This window comes from Suricata suricatta, chromosome 6 (assembly GCF_006229205.1).
Source record: "Suricata suricatta isolate VVHF042 chromosome 6, meerkat_22Aug2017_6uvM2_HiC, whole genome shotgun sequence".
Classification (NCBI taxonomy): Eukaryota; Metazoa; Chordata; class Mammalia; order Carnivora; family Herpestidae; genus Suricata; species Suricata suricatta.
Window position 1 is genome coordinate 29,043,508 of NC_043705.1, and position 20,625 is coordinate 29,064,132.

General features: G+C 41.2%; 1 protein-coding gene and 2 non-coding genes across 3 annotated transcripts; all 3 read right to left on the reverse strand.

Annotated features, from left to right (window-relative positions):
* Nucleotides 1–2,597: 2,597 nt before the first annotated feature.
* Nucleotides 2,598–18,002, reverse strand: HSPA9 (heat shock protein family A (Hsp70) member 9). The gene is made up of 17 exons (XM_029941995.1): nt 17,819–18,002; nt 16,525–16,583; nt 16,200–16,287; nt 15,182–15,363; nt 13,866–13,990; nt 13,222–13,295; nt 13,019–13,125; nt 11,532–11,694; nt 10,984–11,076; nt 9,371–9,580; nt 7,643–7,870; nt 6,644–6,748; nt 5,936–6,053; nt 5,272–5,366; nt 4,846–4,938; nt 4,180–4,320; nt 2,598–3,855 (listed from the first exon to the last, which is right to left on the reverse strand). The coding sequence occupies exons 1-17, from the start codon at nt 17,894–17,896 to the stop codon at nt 3,778–3,780; spliced, it is 2,037 nt and encodes a 678-aa protein (XP_029797855.1). The 5' UTR covers nt 17,897–18,002; the 3' UTR covers nt 2,598–3,777.
* Nucleotides 7,069–7,135, reverse strand: LOC115295096. Its single transcript, XR_003910319.1, has one exon. It is a non-coding gene; the product is annotated as a small nucleolar RNA SNORD63 (small nucleolar RNA).
* Nucleotides 8,888–8,962, reverse strand: LOC115295095. Its single transcript, XR_003910318.1, has one exon. It is a non-coding gene; the product is annotated as a small nucleolar RNA SNORD63 (small nucleolar RNA).
* Nucleotides 18,003–20,625: the final 2,623 nt, after the last annotated feature.

Sequence of the window (20,625 nt, forward strand, 5' to 3'; positions counted from 1 at the left end):
AATTTCTCTCTGTCCATCCCCTTCTTGTGTGTGTGCGAGTACTCACTCTCTAATGTCTTTGTTTTTCTTAATTTTAGAGAGAGAGTCAGGGAGAAGCAGAGGTGGACAGAGGATCCAAAGTGGGCTCCACGCTGACAGCAGCAAGACCATTATCTGATCTGAAGTTGGATGCTCAATTCACTTAGCCACCCAGTTTTTTTAATGTAAAAAAAAGCCACCCTTTTTTAAAATGTAAAATCTCAAAAAACGTTGTGAAACATGGGGAAATTTGGTTATCTGTTTGCTATTAAGGAGATACTCATTTTAAAAAATGTTTGAAAGAATGTGTAGAGGGGCATATTTGGATGCTTAACTGACTGAGCCACCCATGCACCCCAGGAGTTGCTCTTTTTTATTTGAACAGGATATTATTATATATTGTAATATATTTAGAAACATTGAAATATTAGAGTAAAATTATAAGTGAAAACATCAGTGGGGAAGGCTTCGTGGAGACAGTAAATCAAGGATGCTTGAATACAAAGGCGTATAACTGATGAACTGGTAATGGCAAGGGAGACGGATCAGGAGGGTAGGACTTGAACCTAAACTAGACCAGGAAGGTAGAGGCAATTCTCATTGAGGAAAGCTGATTCTCAATCCTTTTTTTGGTCAGATTCCTTTAAGAAATCAGTAAATGGATTATTTGTTCAGAAAAATATTTAGTCTTGGATTTTGTTTTTGGACCTCCTGAAGTCACTCATAGATTCCTCATTCCCCTCACTATTGCTCCAAATCTCCACCCCCTGGGTCAGGTGCTTTAAGAACCTAAGAATCTGTGATTTAGATGGAACCTTAACAAATTTTTACTCTAAGTAGGCTCCACAACCAGTGTGGGGCTTGAACTCAAGACCCTGAGATTGAGAGTCCCATGTGTTACCCTGAGCGAGCCAGGTGCCCTTATGCAGAGCATCTTATTTGCCTGTTTCCTGATCTCTGAGTTGAAGTCCCTAATTAGTAAAGGTTGGTTCAATTGCAGTATTTTCAGGGTCAAGATACTGGTTTACTGATCTGCAGCAGAAATGTTTGAGGATGGTGCTCTGTATTAGGTTTAACCATTTCAAATTGCTGTTTTTACCCAACTGGAATTGCTTTCAGTGGTTCTTTCTGGGATTGCTAAATTACCTTCATGCTCTACAAAGATTAAGTAATGTAGGTCACCCTATAGTTCCTTCTGTCTAAAGTTTTCACCCATTTCATCATCCTGATACTAGAAGACAGGAATACAGCCCTTATATGGAATCACCATTGTATGTGAAACAGTGAAATGCCTTTGCCTGAATCAGTGTACATCCAAGGTCTGGGTTGTCTCTTCACTTCTAACCTTCTCATGTACCATCTCTAAGAATTTGCTCTTCTTTACTATTCTTTCTTGCTATACAATAGGTTATACCTAAAACTAAGCCACATCCGCAGATTACTTATTAAAAGTATTTTCATAATGAAGTGTTGAGCAGAGGCTCTTATTCTCCCTGGTAATTGATGCATTAATAGACCTAATACATGTATAGTATTTCTTAATTTTTTTTAATGTTTTATTTATTTTTGATACAGAGAGAGACAGAGCATGAGAGGGGGAGGGGCAGAGAGAGAAGGAGACACAGAACCGGAAGCAGGCTCCAGGCTTTGAGCTAGCTGTCAGCAGAGCCCGACGCGGGGCTTGAACCCACGAACATGAGATCTGACCTGAGCCGAAGTCTGAGGCTTAACCGACTGAGCCACCCAGGCGCCCCTACATGTGTAGTATTTCTACCAGCAATATGTACAGGACTCTGAACTCCCAGAAATCATCAGGTGAATCCAAAGGGCCATTCTGTAAATGAAATGGCCAATAACTCTTCAAAAAGTCAGTGTTCCTAATAAGATAAAGCAAAGAAACTATTCTTAGCTAAAAGGAAATGTAACACCTAATGAATGCCACATGATTTTTGATTGCTGACTACTCTGGAAAATCACAAAAGTGGCAAAGATGTGATTTTAAATTGGGAATACTACTTGGAAAAATCCAACTAGTAAATTACACTAAGTGGTAGAAGTAGAGAAGGTGGTTCTGGATGTACTTAGGTCGTCTTTAAAATTGGTTGACTTTTTTTAGTTTATCCAACTGTAAGCAGCACATTTAGGGTACCTGGTTAGACCCCTCAGGAAGGGAAACAGAAGTTTCTTCTGGAACCTATCAAGCAGTTGTACCCACAAAAGGGAGACTATTTGCAAAGTAAAAAAATTTTGTCTTTAGAGGTGGTTCACACCATATCAGTTTTACTGGTAGGAACTGAAATACTGCTCCACATGTTCAATACACAAGGGGTAACTGAAAGCAGGATCTTTTCAAGCAGCTTCTTTACCTGATGCCAATGATTAACTCTTTAATAAAAAGCCACTCGTTGTTAAGGGGTGCTTTAGAAGTTCCTGAGCAGCTTAGTATCATAATGATTAGGAGACTCCAGAAGTATTCAGTGGGCAAGGGCTGACAGAGGTGCTAAGTATCTTTCAATAGGTCATAAACCAATCCTTCATAATGAATGTAACCCCACAAGGTTTCCAAGTATTCATTCATGTAGCTGAAAACTTGAGCCTAGAATTTATTTTTCACATGAATCCCCAGAAGTGTTTACATGGGTGTCAGGAACACTTAATTTTCCAGGAATGTATTGATTGTGTAAACAATCTCTTTTACATTAGAACATCATATGGACTTAAGTATACATGAATTTCATTTCTAGATAATCACAAAATAAGAGGTATTACATTTGATGAGATCTAAGCTCATGTTTCTGATTGACATTATTCCTTTGGGCACAGTAAGGGGCAGTGATCCATAAAAGGAGAGGGGAGTCTGTTGGAAGACTATTGGTTGGGAGATAAATCTTAACACAAATCAGTTCCTGATATTACCAAACCACTGAGATCCTAGGGCTCACTACTGGACATGCCTCTTGCAACCTGAAAATAGTAACCCTAGTTTCCATGCTAGAGAAAAAGAGATCGTTGAGTGGTTTAGGTCAGGGAATTAGGAAGTACTATTCATGTCCTATTCCGCAAGTTACATCTCAGCCTCACTCCTCACAAACAAGAGTTATCAAGATGCTTTTCATTTATTTTTTAAAAAATCCAGATTGGATCAAAAAAAGCAATCAAGGATACAGGTGCCAGACACAGGCCAAAAGGTAGCTAGAAAATTATGCCTTAGTTAAGTTATGGAGCCCTATTACTACCTTTTTAAAAGCTGTACCTAACAGCTATTTCCCCATTGATCTAGCTTCTGCCTTCCTTCCCAACATGGCACCGCTGGCTTGCCTTGCAAGGCCTCAGTTGAAGACTCCCATATACACACTGGCTGGTTTAGCAGTTTCAGTCGATTGGAAGAATCTCATCCCCCTTTGGTCTGAGGGGACATTCCAGACTTACGGCTAAGTACCTTCTTTATTGAGATGGTTTTGCCTCTTGAAACTATGGCTACCAAAGCACAAAACAACATTGTTTTTATAACGATCAGTAGACCATCTTCCCCTCCCTTTACATGCAGCTGAAAAATAACTAGGGACAAAGTACTGTGAACTTTGTATGGTTGGAATTCTCATTAAATGGTCATTAGCTAATGGTTGCTGAATTTACATATTAAGGAAATTATATATAGAATACTGCAAAAACACAGTAAAAGACTGAAATTTGCCCATTTCTGCTCAGGAAGTTTCTTCACTCCCAAGCATCATATTCTGACTCCAAAGTTTATTGGTATTACTGTTTCTCCTCCTTCTGATCTTCCTTTTGTTCCCCAGTGCCAGAACTTCCAGAGCCTTCTCGCTCAGATGCCATCTGTTAAGAAAATATTTGAGAACTCATTTCAAGTGGACAATTTGCTCTTTGATAAACTAAAGAAAGAAGGGGGCACATCCTGCCTATTCTACTCACCCTCCCTCCTGTACACCAGTGGTGGTTTCTGAGTCCCTCCCTTTGACTGCCATCAACCACCCCTCCCCCAAGGCAGAGTCAAGAAAGGTGGAAGAGTATTTCCAACTCCAATACTCCCAGTTCTATATATGGCTACATAGAGCGCCCCACTAGTGACAGTAAGTAATTAACAGCAGTTCTATTAAGATCAAGCTAGGTGCAAATTCATTGAGCAAAATGTCTGTGTACCTTTTTGTATGCCATTTCGAAGAGCTTCAGTGATGCTTGCTGAAGGGAAGATGCTGCCTGCCTTATGTTTTCTCCTGTTTCACTATCTTTTCGAGCCAGAAGTTCCCTCATTTTGGAAATCTCTTCTTTTAGCTTGTTGCACTTAAAAACAAAACCAAATTCTTTCTCTGGGTTTCTTATCCCATTTTATGTAGAGTAACATTCAGAAACATTAAACAAATTTTCTATCACTGACAGAACAGTTTAAAAAGTAGATCTCAATCTCCTTATTTATAAAATGGCCCCTACTGGGGCGCCTGGGTGGCTCAGTCAGTTGAGCGTCCGACTTCGGCTCAGGTCATGATCTCATGGTTGGTGGGTTCGAGCTCCGTGTCGGGCTCTGTGCTGACAGCTGGCTTTGAGCCTGGAGCCTGCTTCAGATTCTGTATCTCCCTCTCTCTCTGACCCTCCCCTGCTTGCACGCTCTCTCTCTGTCTCTCAAAAATAAATAAAAAACATTAAAAATAAATAAAATGGCCGTTAACTGAAAGTCTATGTGAAAAGTGGAAATAAAAAGCCCGAGAAACAAAAAAAAATACTAGATTCCTATCAAGATCCACACAGAAAAACAAACTTCATTGACACTGGGGACACTAACTTCTTGAACTATTTTATGAGAGGACTCACTTCATCAGCAGGCAACTGGTCCTTGAATTCTTCCATTTTTGTTTCTGTGTCATGAATGATTCCTTCAGCCATATTAACTGCTTCAACTCGTTCCTAAGAGAAATTAGAAATTTAGTACGAAGACTTCCCAAACCAACTAGTTGACTGAATGTCCCCACTAAGTTAGATAACCTGTTAAGTGATTCGTAACTACAGGATAAAAACAAATTACTGTGGTCTGAAGCAGTCTAGGATGTCTTTAAGCAATTTTAGCTGGATCGTGTAACAGGAGAATTTTATGTAGAAATGAGAATAAGGAAAAGCATTCCACACAAAAGTTAGGAAAAAAAGGGTGGAAGGATAGATTCAAAGAAAAACTAGAAAATCAATAATACATGTCCAAACTCCCACTTTCACCTCCCAGTTGCAGAGGCAAAATATACTTACTTTCTTTCGTCGGTCTTCCTCAGCATACTTCTCTGCATTTTTAACCATATTTTCAATATCATCTTTGCTTAATCCACCAGAAGACTGGATCACAACTAGAGTGAAAAAAGGCATCTTGTTATCTGCCTCTTCATCTATTATATTAGGAATAAGAATACTCCTGGGGCACCTGGTGGTTCAGTTGGTCAAGTTGGTTAAGCATCCAGTTTTTTTATTTCCACTCAGGTCATGATATAACAATTCATGACTTCGAGCACGAGGTTGGGCTCTGTGCTCTTAAAATAAACTTAAACCCCACCAAAACTTAAAAAAAATATATTCCTGTTCAGAGTAGCCAATCTTGATGTATAATGATGAAGTATTATGTACATATATTGTTGTCCTATAATAAACAGAAGGAAACGAAGAATCTGAAATCCACAAAGACCATTTGTTCTGCCTGCCTACCAAAACTTCAGCAATCCAGAAGCCCAGTGCTTGCCCAACTGTGTTAATAAACACATCTGTTAATGTGAATCTGATGACCAAGGAGAAAAGGGGCAAAGAGGATTCAGTGTCCTCCCGAGGCTGGAAAACACAGGCATAACCTATAAGGTTTAGTTTTCAAACAGAGGAAGCTGAAGGTCCCCTGCCTCTTAAGAGTCTGATAAATAAGAACACTTACTCTGCTGCTCACGTCCTGTGCCCTTATCTTTGGCCGAAACATGTACAATCCCATTGGCATCAATGTCAAATGTAACTTCAATCTGAGGGACTCCACGAGGGGCTGGGGGAATTCCAATCTAAAATAGATAAAAATATGTAGCTTTAAGCTCATCTCCTAAGAAGTCTGCTGCTTTATTTCCAAACCTATATTACTGTCATCTGGGTAAAGGAACTTGTTCCTGGGGGCAACAAACAATACTTAAATGCACAAAAACACAAATTTATAAGTAAGGATAGTAGTTTCATTGCTACCTGAAACAAACTGGGCTTATGCCAGTGAAGTTGGCTACAAGTAACCATAAGGAATGAGTCGACCTAAGGGACACACTGAATGAGAGGAAAACTCTCCAAGATCTTTCACTTTGCCAAGAACCAATAAACAATGCTGAGTAGGAACAAATATCAAATGTCTTAATAATTAGAAATTTTTCTAACACTGTATTTCCCTGGCTCTTATATTCCTAAGGCATCAAGAACAAGTGAGACCTTCAGGAAAAACAGAAGCCATGTGTATCCAATTGCAAATTTCATCTGTACACTGAACTAAGGTAACACGGATGAGGTCCCTGTGTTTTAGGCTGGCACTGTTATTAAAAATTATAATTTAGTCTAACTTTATTAAATTAAAAAAAAAAAAAGCACAGCAGTCAGGATACCTGATACCTACCAAAGTAAATTGTCCAAGAAGTTTGTTGTCTCCAGCCATCTCTCTCTCACCCTGACACACTTTAATCTCCACTTGAGTCTGACCATCAGCAGCTGTAGAAAACACCTAGGAGAGAGAAAAAAAAACCTCTCTGGGTTAGCAGTCTGATTAGGCTACACCCCTTATAAATGTGCAATCCAAAGAAAGAAATTCACAACTCTTAAGAATCCCAGGTTCAGAACAAAGGCTTTTGTTTTTGCAGGGAAATAGGATTAGTACAGCCAAAGGGTATACAATAGCTATTTTTTCAGCTAAGCAATCGCACTGCTCTGCACTGCTCTGCTAAGACGCAGCTTTTGCAAAGGTGGCCTTAAAGGAGCTAAAAAAAATGAGGTAGTGAAACATGCTCATTTGAGGAAACCGGTCAGAAGACATGATACGTATTTTATACTCAGTCCCAGGAAGTCACCACTGTTTTCTTCAGAATGATGTACTGACAATACATCGCTGAACAAACAGCAATTGTCATTTGCTATAACAGCTTTTCAGCAAAACAACAAAACTGGGAAAGTCAGGAAATAATTCTGAATCTAAAAGCAAGCCATTGTCCAAATATCCCTGGCTTGGTATCTCAGGATCTCCATCATTCACCCACAAGACAAGAACCCTCCCTAATCTTGGCCAAGCCAATCTTTTTTTATTGCCTTTGAGAACAGAAGAGAATAAGGAATTCAGTCCCAAATGATGAAGCTCCTTTTGGAAAGTTTTTTAATCCTGTGAAGGAGACCACTGATACCTTTCCTTAAAAGCATTACTGCTAGCTTAAAGAACCGTTTTTACGAACAACAACAAAAGAGAACAAAAAGCAAGATTTTTAGCACCCATATTCATCTAGTAAGGACTCAAAAACAAAAAGCAAAGTTTTCTTAAAAAAAAGAAAAAACTCACAGAAGTGGGTATAATCACGTCCTTCACATAACCTGTATTCTTTGGTACAAGAGAGGAGTAGGTGACTCTTACCTGGCTTTTCTTGGTTGGAATAGTGGTGTTTCTGTTAATAAGTTTGGTAAAAACACCTCCCAGAGTCTCAATACCCAGAGACAGAGGAGTGACATCCAGGAGCAGCACATCTGTGACATCACCAGCTAACACACCTCCCTGAATGGCAGCTCCAATGGCCACAGCCTCATCAGGATTGACCGCTTTGCTTGGAGCTCGGCCAAAGAGATCTTGTACAGTCTGCTGAACCTAAGCCATCAAGAAAAAAGAACCTGTTACCCACTACCAAGGGGAACTACCCAAAGGGAAAAGAGCCCAGGTCCCCAAACCACAAATCCAAGGATAAGCGGCTTCAGATCCAAGAATGTTCACTCACGGCTATTTCATACTTGAGTTCTTCTTAAGGGCCTAAGTGTGTCAAATAGGGTAACATTCATATCCTTTACTTGAGTATCATTCATAGCCCTTTTAAAAAATTTTAGTTTATTTTTATAGACAGCTCGAGCGGCGTTGGGGATCAGAGAGAATCTCAAGCAGGCTGAATGCTCAGTGTGGAGTCTAATGCCCTAGGATCATAACCCAAGCTGAAATAAAGAGTCAGAGACATAAATGACTGAGCCTCATTCATAGTCCTTTTAAATCTGAGAGAGAACTGCATAAGTTTTGTTATTGGGTTTCCTATACAACATATTAAATTAGGGACACAGGGTGCAAGACTTAAATATAGTTCAATTCCTCTTCTTCTTTTTTTTTTTAATTTTTTTTTTATTTATTTTTGATACAGAGAGAGACAGAGCATGAGAGGGGGAGGCGCAGAAAGAGGAGACACAGAACTGGAAACAGGCTCCAGGTTCTGAGCTAGCTGTTAGCACAGAGCCTGACGCGGGGCTCGAACCCACAAACGTGAGATCTGACCTGAGCCGAAGTCGGAGGCCTAACCGACTGAGCCACCCAGGTGCCCCCAATTCCTCTTCTAAAAATCAACTAAAAACTACCTTAAAAGCAGCAGTAGTAATTCAGTAATTCAACATTGGTGCTAATGTGAGGCATGTTCTTCTCTCCAGCTTATTTTACTGATGTTAGGTAAAGTGCTACTTAAATAGCATCTGGGATAATTTGTTAACATAAAGATATTTTCCTGTTCCAAAGCCTCTATTTTTTCCTCCATTGTTTATTCTGTGCATGTTTTCCTAGGCCCATGAACTCCAAAGGAAGTATTACTATTCCATTCAAGCTATAAAGCAAGACTGCACCTTCAACAAGTTCTGTGCTCAGTCATTAGTTTTCCACACACCTATCTTATCAGAATGATGTGTTGACTAATAAAATGCATCATTGCACAAATCTTTGTTGAAGCGATGCAGTTAAAAACCCCAAACACTATGTCGCAAAGACACATATCCAAAACGGCTTCTAGAGACTAGATAGTACCATGGTTTTAAGCTATCTCTGATCTCAAACTCTTGAGAAATGCTTTGTTTATAAAAAAAATATTCCAAGAATGAAGTTTGGGACCTCCCTGCTACCACCCAAAAACATTTTGCGCTTCCTGATCCCTTTTCTGAAACCCTTTAAAAAAGAGGCCACAAAAGACCTCTAAGTGAGGGCACAAATTTCCTTTGAAGACCCCTTCAGGTCACTGTGGCGAAGGGCCATGTACTCATGTTCCTACACAAATCACTTGTCCAAAGACAACACTACGTGCTTGCCCTCTTTGCTACCCATGCCACAGACTCCATGGGCCCGTACCTTGGGCATCCTAGTCATGCCACCAACAAGAATCACTTCTCCTATGTCACTCTTGCTGACTTCTGCATCCTGCATTGCTTTTTGGCACGGGGCGATAGTCCTCCTGATTAGATCAGTAACAATCCCTTCAAACTGAGCCCTCGTCAGCTTCATATTCAAATGCTTGGGTCCAGAAGCATCCATTGTAAGATACGGCAAATTGATGTCAGTCTGCAAAAGAAGTAGGGAGAAAAACAGTGGTGATGTTTCTTTATTACTACAATTAAAATAAGACCTATGTGGAAGTTGGAGAGTAGACCCACTTTAAATGAACAGCCACCAAAAACAATGACTCTAAGATTCAACCTATTACCAGGGTGGGGTACCAACTTCAGCTCAGGTCATGATCTCACGGTTCCTGAATTTGAGCCTTTTTCAGCTCTACTCTGATAGGAGCCTACTTGGGATTTTCTCTCTCTCTCTTCCTCTTTCTCCGCCCCGCCCCTGCTCTCACTCTCTCAAAATAAACTGGAAAAAAAAATTTAACATTAACAAAAAAATCCAGGTTCAAAAAGAATGAAATTCCTGAGTTTTTCCACACTGGATTACCCAGTGTGAGTGGTGATCAAATCAACAACTCAAGGAGTCACAGCCTCCACTTTCCTGCTGCCACTTGAGGACTCAGAAACAAATTTGTCTTCCATCATGTTGCATCTCTGACTGCAAACTAACATGCTTTATACAATTCTTTTGCTTAAGGCAAAGTAAAGCTTCCCTTCTCAGAACTGGAGCAAGATCTGACACTCTAATGCTAACAGAGGGAAATGTGCCCAAGTGTATATACCTCAGCCTTCAGCCAGGTTTCATAGCTCATTTTCTGGACTGCTGATCCAAACAATTAAATCAGACAATTAGAGACTCACAGAAAGATGTGTCTTAAGTGAAGACATTAGCAGTTCTGAGAGAATCCCATTTCTAGGCTAGGGATTTTAATTTTGCATGCTACTAATTCTGTATTTTAAAATCAGTATCTTGGGGCACCTGGGTGGTTAGGTTGGTTAAGTAACTGACTTCGGCTCACATCATGATCTCATGGTTCAGGAGTTCGAGCCCTGTGAAGGGCTTTGTGCTGAGACCTAAGAGCCTAGAGCCTGCTTCAGATTCTATCTCTCCCTCTCTCTCTGCTCTTCTCCTGCTTATGTTTGTCTCTGTCTCTCAAAAATGAATCAATGTTGAAAAAAAAATTTTTAATCAGCATCTTTAGGGGCACCTGGGTGGCTCAGAGGGTTGAGCATCCGACTTCCGCATAGGTCTCATCTCATGGCTCGTGGGTTTGAGCCCTGCATCTCATGATTTTGAGGACATCCCATGTCAAGCTCTGCGCTGAGCGTGGAGCCTGCATGGGATTCTCTCTCTCCCGCTCCTGCGCTTGTGTACTAAGAATAAACTTTAAAAACAAACAAACCAAAAACAAAACAAAACAAAACAAAATTACACTGCTCCTTTGTTCACGGATAGGCTTTTACTGCCAACCAGAGAACTATAATAGATAGAAATTACACCAATTAGAATATGCTATTTAAATAAACTAAGGCTGAAAACATCAAGACTGTTGGGACTCATCCTCTTCCCACCTGCACAGATGAGGAGAGTTCACACTTAGCCTTCTCAGCAGCTTCCCGAACCCTCTGAAGTGCCATGTTGTCTTTGGTCAAATCAACCCCCGTCTACAAAATGAAATCACATAATACTGTTAATGAGGTGATGAATACTATTTAAATTACAATGATAAGGTGTAACTTAAAGCCGTATATTTATAAACATACATGAATCACTCACTGCCCTTAATAATCTGTAGGAAAAAGAAATCTTATTCTTCAAAGACTATCTGTGTCTGAAGTCAGAGGGCTGATCCAATCTTAATGCTTTCCAGCCACTGGGTTCTGACTCAGAATTCCTTTTCCAATATCCCACAGAGGACTACATCCTCTTTATTCTGTTGTGGATTCCCAATCTGAAGGTACAACAACCAGAATAGTTCAGACCACCCGTGAAACTGAAATGCACTTCTTTCAGTGCTCTATTGCATGTTCTATTAAGGGCAAAAAAACATAAGCAATCATCCGAATAAAGAAATTCTCAACATCCTAATGTCTACATATGAACTATACTGGTAACCAACCTCTCTCTTGAACTCCTTCACAATGTGTCGTAGCAAGGCCTGGTCAAAGTCCTCCCCACCTAAGAACGTGTCTCCATTGGTAGACTTCACCTCAAATACTCCTTTCTGAATTTCCAGGATAGAAATATCAAAAGTTCCACCACCTAAATCATATACAGCAATTCTAGAAAGAAAAAAGGCAGCCTTAAGGAGTAACACTTATTACTAAGGTATAAATATTAACAACCAAAAAAACATAAACCTGGTCATTTCCCCTGTGGCATGTTAATCATAAAATTGGATAACGGCCTAAATGACATGTACATGAACGTGGGGCTCTAATAGCTATTTGTAAAATATATAGCTGAAATACATTTTTATTTATTTATTTTTTCTTTTTAAATGTTTATTATTTTTGAGAGAGAGACACAGAGAACAAGCAGGGGCAGAGAGAGAGAGAGGGAGACACAGAATCGGAAGCAGGGTCCAGGTTCTGAGCTGTCAGCACAGAGCCTGATGCGGGGCTCAAACTCCCAAACTGCGAGATCGTGACCTGAGCTGAAGTTGGCCGCTTAACCGACTGAGCCACTCAGGTGCCCTTGAAATACATTTTTAAAAGCAAAAATGGGGGCGCCTGGGTGGCTCAGTCGGTTAAGCCTCCGACTTCGGCTCAGGTCAGATCTCATGTTCGTGGGTTCGAGCCCCGCGTTGGGCTCTGTGCTGACAGCTAGCTCAGAGCCTGGAGCTGCTTCCGGTTCTGTGTCTCCTTCTCTCTCTGACCCTCCCCCTCTCATGCTCTGTCTCTCTCTGCATCAAAAATAAATAAAAAAAATAAAAAAGCAAAAATGAGGTGCCTGAATGGCTCAGTTGGTGAAGTTTCTAACTTTGGCTCAGGTCATATCTCAGGGTCTGAGTTCAAGCCCCATGTTGGGCTCTGTGCTGACAACTCAGAGCCTGCTTCTGATTCAGTTTCTCCCTCTCTCTGTTCCTTCCCCACTTGCACTGAAATAAACAAACATTAAAAAAAAAAAAAAAAGGCTGACAGAACTCAATCACTTTTTCTTTAAAGAAGGCCCCATGTCCAGTATGGGACTTAAATTCATAACCCCAAGATCAAAAGTTGCATGCTCCCCCAATTGATCCAGCCAGACATCTCCAAAACCATGCTTTTGAATAAATACTTGCCAGGGCACCTGGGTGGCTCAGTCGGTAGAGTGTCCGACTTCAGCTCAGGTCATGATCTCACCGCTCATAAGTTCGAGGCCCGCGTTTGGGCTCTGTGCTGACAGCTCAGAGCCTGGAGCCTGCTTCTGATTTTGTGTCTCCCTCCCTCTCTGCCTCTCCCCTGTTCATGCTGTTTCTCTCTCTCAAAAATAAACATTAAAAAAAAATTCTTGAATGCTTGCCAATATGCATACAAAGGGGGGGAAATGAACAAAGCCCAATATTTTAATGGTTCCATGAACAGAGCCCCACAAATCTAGGTGGAGTTTACTGTGTAAACTTACATTTTATCTTCTGATTTGTCTAGACCATAGGCCAGAGCAGCAGCTGTAGGTTCATTAATTACCCGAAGCACATTTAGTCCAGATATTTGGCCAGCATCTTTAGTGGCCTATAAAGAAAAAGAAAAAAATCCTTTTCTTTCCACCCTGTGTCCTAAATACCATTAATACAATCTTGATGTTTTCAGAATACCAAATGAACTCACCTGTCTCTGAGAGTCATTGAAATAAGCCGGAACTGTGATCACAGCATTTTTTGCTGTATGTCCCAAGTAATTTTCTAGAAAAGAATCCAAGAATTAAATACGTTCATGACATTCTATCCAATGAAATAGGTAAAAGAGTTACTAATGTAGCCTAACAACCTGGGTCATTCTCTTGGAGCCACAGACAGCACTCATCAGATTTTTTCAAATGTGACCTAACACAGAGTTGTAGGAAAACACTCCCAATTAAAACAGTAGTTGAAAACCCAAGATCTCACCTTTAACATTATAGTAAAAGTTCACTAGCTATAATGACCTATTCTTACACTTAAAATAACCACTAGTTTCTCCAAATACCAAGTTAAGTTTTACCTAACACAGCCAAAAAGTTAGTATGTAGTCTTTCAACTTTCAATATAGAACCCCACTCCTCCATATCGGAAAGATAAACAAGCCTCTGTTAGGAAAACTCGTATGTAGGGAAAAAACTTGATATGTAGGGAACATGTGAAGATTGACAAAGTTTTGCCAATCCTAGGTTTCCTGTGTAACATTCACCCCAGACTCACCCAAGGGACACTGGAGTATATGTTAGGAACCATCCAGTTCTTCAAACTTGACAGATAGGAACCAAACCTTCTTACCTGCAGTCTCTTTCATTTTCATCAACACAAAAGCTCCAATTTGACTTGGAGAATAGAGTTTTCCATGAGCTTCGACCCAGGCATCTCCATTGGAGGCCCGGACAATCTTAAAGGGCACATTTTTACTGAAAGACACAAAAATTTTATTTGATAAAAACGTGCCAGTGTAACCTACTGTGACAAATCTACCAAATACCATCAATGTCCATCTGTCATTCCAAGAGATCCATGGCCAACAAATGAGGACTTCAGAAATCCATTTAACAAAAATATTTAGAAAAGCAATCATTAACATCTAAAAACATCCTGGTTACACCTGAAGATTCCTTCCACCAAACAAAAAGTTCTGTGCCCCTTTGGAAATTAGTATTTGAGTTACCAATGACCCAGCAAGTCCATTTACCAGAAATCTTCCAAGACAAAAAGAAATGAAAACAGATCCTTACAGAAACCTATACATGAATTTATGGCAATATTCTTTATTTATTCATTTCAGTAATTTCCATACCCAAAGTGGAGCTTGAATCCACAATCCCAAGATCAAGAGTTGCATGTTCTTCTGAGTCAGCTGGGCACCCCTGCGGTAGCATTCTTAATAGCCCCCAAATGCCCACTAACTGACAAATGAATAAACAAAATGCTGTATACAACTGACCCTTAACAAAGGTTCTAACTGCACCAGTCCACTTGCATGTGGATATTTTTGAATCTATACAGTATTGTAAAAGCATGTTTCCTCTTCCTTATGATTTTCTCTAGTGTACTTTATTGAAATACGGTATAAAATATACACAACACACAAAATGAGTGTTAATTTAATTAACTCCTTATGTCATCAATAACACTCTGGTCTGACAGTAGGCTTTTAGTAGTTAAATTTCTGGGGAGTCAGAAGTTATACATAGATTTTCAACTGCACTAAAGGCTGGTGCCACAACTGTTCAAGGTCAACTGTATGTCCATACAAGTTGATGGCCATGAAAAGGAATGAAATACTGGCCTTACAATGGAAAAACTGAGAACATAGTTGATCGGCACATGATGAGGCCCATACCATTATCTGCCTTATGAATTTAACATCAATTTATGTGGTCCAAAAATGACTAGACAAATCTTCATGTTACGTTAATACATAGCAATGACCTAGTATGTGAAGGCAGAAGCTAACGTTTTTTGAAAGAAGTATCCTTTCGGTAGGGCAGAACATGCCTTTAAGGACATGTAAAATTACTAAGGTAAGGATGCTCTAAGGATCTTGCTGAAACCATTCCTCTGTGTGGCCTCTGGAACTTAACTATGCTTTTCCTATTACTCACATATCTTTCTGTACTTCAGGGTCATCATATCGCCGGCCAATGAGACGCTTGGTGGCATAGAATGTGTTGTTTGGGTTGGTGACTGCCTGTCGCTTGGCTGGCATGCCAACAAGTCGCTCGCCATCTGCTGTGAAGGCCACAACCGAAGGGGTGGTTCTGGCACCTTCAGCATTCTCTAGCACCTAAAACTCCCAAAGACAGAGAATGAGGTTCTAGACACCACTACTGTCTCTTTTATCAATCATTTTAAGACACAAAACAGCTGCCAATCACAAAACAAATGCTCCAGTACAGCACTAATTAATAAGCATGCTTTTCTGCTCTGTGAATGCTGGTACCTACTACTGAAGACAGACAGACATTTAAAGTATTTTTATTCTTTCACTTTGAAATAAATTGTAACTAAAAACAGAAAAATAAATATAAACCAGATCTTTCATACTAAGATACTGGAACAAGATCACCTGTCCTTCCATATGGGGAATCAAATCTACTTTAAATTTTTGGGGGGCTGGTTACAAGTTTCATGCATAAGTAAAAGAAACTGCTAAGAAACTATTCAGGAACCCCAGCTCGAAATCTTGAGAAGAATCCAGTGGGAATAAACATTTTAACAAACTAAAGAGGCCCTTCAGAGCAACAATCTCTACCGTACGGAGAGCTTCTAAGACGCAGCCTATGTGTTACGTGGAGCTTCACTTGCTTCTAGGCTCTTCCTGCACCTCCAACCATGATTCACCTGACTTACAGAAATGTAGGGCTCTGATTCTAGAAATAATCAATGGGATGAGTCATCCCAATTGGTGCTAACAGTAACTTAATGGTGGGACACACTTAAATCCTGGTAAATCCAATCCATTCACTTTACAGCACACTACAGTTAAGCACAAAGTTTCACCTCAAGACAATCTTAAGAACTTAAACGGAGCTTTTGAAATATACCTTACCTAAGCCAAAGTGCACAGAAACAGAAAAGCTACTAACTAATATAAGACCCAGAACTTCCAAAAGTGCTCACCTTTGCTTGTTTACCTTCCATAACTGCCACACAGGAGTTGGTTGTGCCCAAATCAATACCAACAACTGCTCCCTTGATTGCTTCTGATCTGCAACACATTTGAAATAATGCTATGGTTATTTTTTTACACGTAACAGTGGTCTCCAGAATGGCAGCAGGAATACTGAGTACTTGACATTATGGGACTAGTGGCCATTACATAATCTATAAATTAAAGTAGATAGCATCACTTTTTTCTCAGTGTAGGAGTTAATCACAAATCTAGAAACCACCATTGTAGGGTTTAACATTTATTATTTCTTAAAAGAAACGAAGTTACACTTACGCATAGTCCCGCCTTGAAACAATTCTAAAAGCCTCATGACTAAGGCCATTCCAGACATCCTAAAAAAAAACCAAACAAACAAACAAAAAAACATGAAAAGCAGAGCTTGTTGCCATTATTCTTCTGAACAAAATTTGAGATACTGTGGTAAACACCAAACAAATTGAATCAAATATGAATTTCCCAAACAACATAAAATAGTCTTGAATTACATTATAACAGCGTTTCTCAACCTTGACCCTAGTGATTTTCGAACAGGATCTTTGTTGTGGGGCACAGTTCTCTGTACTGTAGGACTTTTAGCAGCATCCTGTGCCTCTCCTGCTAGAAGCCAGGAGGCCCCCAGTTTTAATAAATTATTTCCAGATATTACCAAATATACCCTCAGGAGGCCAACTGTTCCTGTTTGAGAATCACTGCTACAAAACTACTCAGGTATTTCTTAATTTCATTGTCAGCAGCAGTGTACAGGTATCCTAAGCCCAACCTAGGTATATATTGCAGCTGCAGATTTGAATCACTCAGAAACATTTCTAGAGTTTGACAAACAAATGCCTTAAGGGGAATAGGATTGGCAATCTTCAAGACTCGGTTTAGAGAAAAAATTTCAGAAGTTGCCCGCAACCAGGATCTAATCTAATCCCAGATTACTTCCAAGCCTTCTTTATAACCCCACACTGAGTGCAGAGAAACACGGTTCCCGCTCTCCAAAAATACGTTTGGATAACGAGCAACAATTCCATGGTTATTTCCTGATCTTTTTTCCCCCCTAAAATAACAAAGAGTACAACCTTACACCAAGGACTCTTGGAGAACTACATATAAGTATTCCTAAGCAAGAAAATCTGTGCTTGACTTCTGATTTACTGAGATGCTTTTCATCCTCCTATTCAGGATAACGGGCTCCTTGCACACACTGTTATTTTAGGAAAAAAAAACACTCGTTCTTCGACGTGTACATGTAAATAATGGCTAAAACAGCGGTTCCCTCTCAACTACATTTGCGTCCCTCGCCCCCAAGGTCAATCCCGTCCAATCAGCCAGTTAATAGGCTGTCAGGACCACTACCCGCTACTTCCTAAAATAAATCTATACTCTCGCAAGGGGTGTGACTCAGCAGAGCCCGAAACATGGAAGCAAAACCCGGAGTTAGAACACAAGCCCATAACAGTGAGTCCTGAAGACCATTTATCTTCTCCCCTGATCTCTGCTGGAGAACTGTCCCCGGAGGGCTAGGCCTGTCGTAGCAGGTCAAGGCCGTGAGCCCCCCGCAGAAGGCCCAGCAGTTCCTCACCTTGTGGCGGGCGGTGGCGCCCCGCGATGGGGCGATGCCGACTAGACGAGCTGCTACGGCCCGGCTGGCACTTATCATCGTGGCTAGATGGTAGAAGTGCGAAGCAGCAAACGCGCTCGGACGGCCAAAGCTGCGCTGCGCGGTAGAGGTAGCGCTTCTGGAAACCTCCAACCACGTGGGCTGGGGGGCGGGGGTTAGTTGCTGAAGCCTGAAGGACCACTCTTCCGTTGAAGCGCCGACCGCGCTGCCTGACCAGAGACTACGTGACCGCCGTTCCCGGAGTTAGGGCATATGGCTAATACGCAGCGAAGCATGATGCTTAGAAAAAGCGTGGCCTTTCGTTTCTGCTGCAGGAGGTCTGGGCTCAGTGAGTGGCGAGAGGACTAACAGAGGTTTAACGGCAACACTTTGGGCAGCCCCGGTCCTCGGAAGCAGGAAATACTCAAGGTCACACGGATAAATTGCGAACCGATTACAGTATCCTTGCGTCAGTTGCGTGAGAGGAGGGGCCTGCTGCGCCTGCGCAGCCACCATCCGGCTGCGCGCCAAAGGCGCATGTGCGAGGGGGTGGTGGAAACCCGGGGATTACAGCACTCATTGGATGCTTCAGCGCACGTGAGTTTGACCCAGATTGTAGCCCGGGGCGATCCCCAGCGCGTGCAGCGTTCACTAGTGTGGTGGTTTTCTGCGCCCTCGTTTTTGGAGAGACGGCGCCATCTTCTTCTGGGCTTTTGTTCACTGAAAATCTGTGGTTCAGAACAGATTTGTTGGTCGGCTCTTTCTGTTCGTCTTTCGGTTACCTATTGGCGGTCATTGGGACTACACCTGGGTGTGCAGATCTCAAATTCATGCCATTTACCACGGGGATCTCTGGTTTTGAGCTACTAAGGCAGCCTTTCGTTCATACAGAGAATTTGGTTGAATTGGGCTAATTATGGTGCAGACCCTCAAAAGGAAAAATAAATGAGCTTAGGTTCTTTACTCCTACGCCCTCCCCCCCTCCCCCCGCTGTAGGCCTCACTGACGCTCCCTTGCCCGTCTCAAACCTGCTGGTTTCCACTGTGAGCTCTGTAAGGAGATGTCAGGGGTCACTGCCCTGTGACCAGTTTCAGTTTTGTAAAGAGATAGGAGTCTCTGCTGAAACAAAGAGGTACTGGAGTGCCCATCATGTATTACACGCTGTTTTATTGTTTTATTTTTAAATTTATTTTTGAGACAGTGTGAGTGGGGGAGGGGCAGAGAGAGAGAGGGGCAGGATACGAAGCAGGCTCCAAGCTGTAAGCTGCCAGCACAGAGCCCCATTCGCGGCTTGAACTCACAAATTGTGAAATCATGACCTGAGCTGAAGCCAGACACTTAACTGACTGAGCCATGCAGGTGCCCCATCAGACACTCTTTTAAGTGGTGGGAATATAATGAAAGCAAAACGTTAATTCAGTGATGAGTTGACAGTGCCCTTGATTTGGAAGATGAAGCAACTTGTCTTTTAAGTCCTATTTCGAACGCGATGCTTTTGTCTTAGATGGTCACAGTTGTGTGAGGAATTGTGAAGGAAATGTTAGGAGAAGATCACTAGAGTACATTGTGAGGAGGATGAAAGTGGGAGTAAGAAACAAAAGGCAAACATAACATTAGTTATAACAGATGAAATGTAATGTAAGGACGCAGGCCTGAAACTGACTCCATGAGACAATAGAAGGGCACACATTGCTTAAGGCAAGAAGGGACCACCCTTGTAATATGCTTAACATTCCTAAGGGCAGGCCTAGAAATAGAAGCTATAGGTAATCACTTATTGCTTAAGGCTAGTTACACCCTACGTGTGGGTCCTAGGTCCACTCTGTAATTGGTTAATACTCTAAATGTTGTAATTGAATAAATCTGTCAATAATAATAATTGGATCACTGTACCTATGTCACAATTTCCTGTAACTCCCCCTTCCCAAACTCATTAAAAGCCCTGCCCCTCCCCCCCTTTGTTCAGGGCTCTCAGCATGGATCCACCACGCCAGTAAAGTCTGTGAGCCTGAGTTTAGGCCCCGGCGAGCCTAAGCCTGTAATAAAGCCCTTTGCTTTTGCCTGCGTGACTCGGTCTCCCTGGTGGTTTCTGGTTTTTGGGGACTGATAAAGAAATCTTGGGTATTACAGTAATAAATTTTTTAGTTCCCTGAGAGGTAGATTTGTTTTTGAGGCCATCAAAGTTATAGGCTAATGGCCCCTGTTTATATAGATACATATTTTAAAACAATATACTGATGGAAAAGAAGGTAGTTGATGTGGAAATGCTGGGGTTTGGAGCCGGCGGCAAAAAGAGTTATTGAGATATTTTCAGTGCAAAAAGGTGGTTTAATCAAAGCACAGGGCAGAAAGAGACACAGGTTTTGAAGGGTGACTGGGAGTTGGGGAAAGTAGAGACCTGGGAAGTTTCCAAAAGGCTTTTCATATGTTAAAGATTCACAGGATCCTGGAGGCCTACCTGTTGTCAAGCTAAGATTGCTTTTCCCTCTAGCAAAGCATTAAGACAGTTTGGAGTGAAGGAATGTCATATTCTGCCTGTCTCACATATTTGTCTGAGCTACGGGTTAGAAGGAAATATACTTTTATCTACATTTCTTTCTGCTTTTGTTAGCCACATCAGTAGAGGGGAACAGGAATGGTATTAAACCTGAAACAAAATAGCAGTTGATAATTTTACATCCTTGTGTATGACAAGGAGGGAAGAGTTCAAGTGCAATATTTGGAGTAACTATATTTTCTCTCTTCTTTTCTCAACTGGTTCTCTTAAGAGCTTCCCCCTCCCCTTGTTG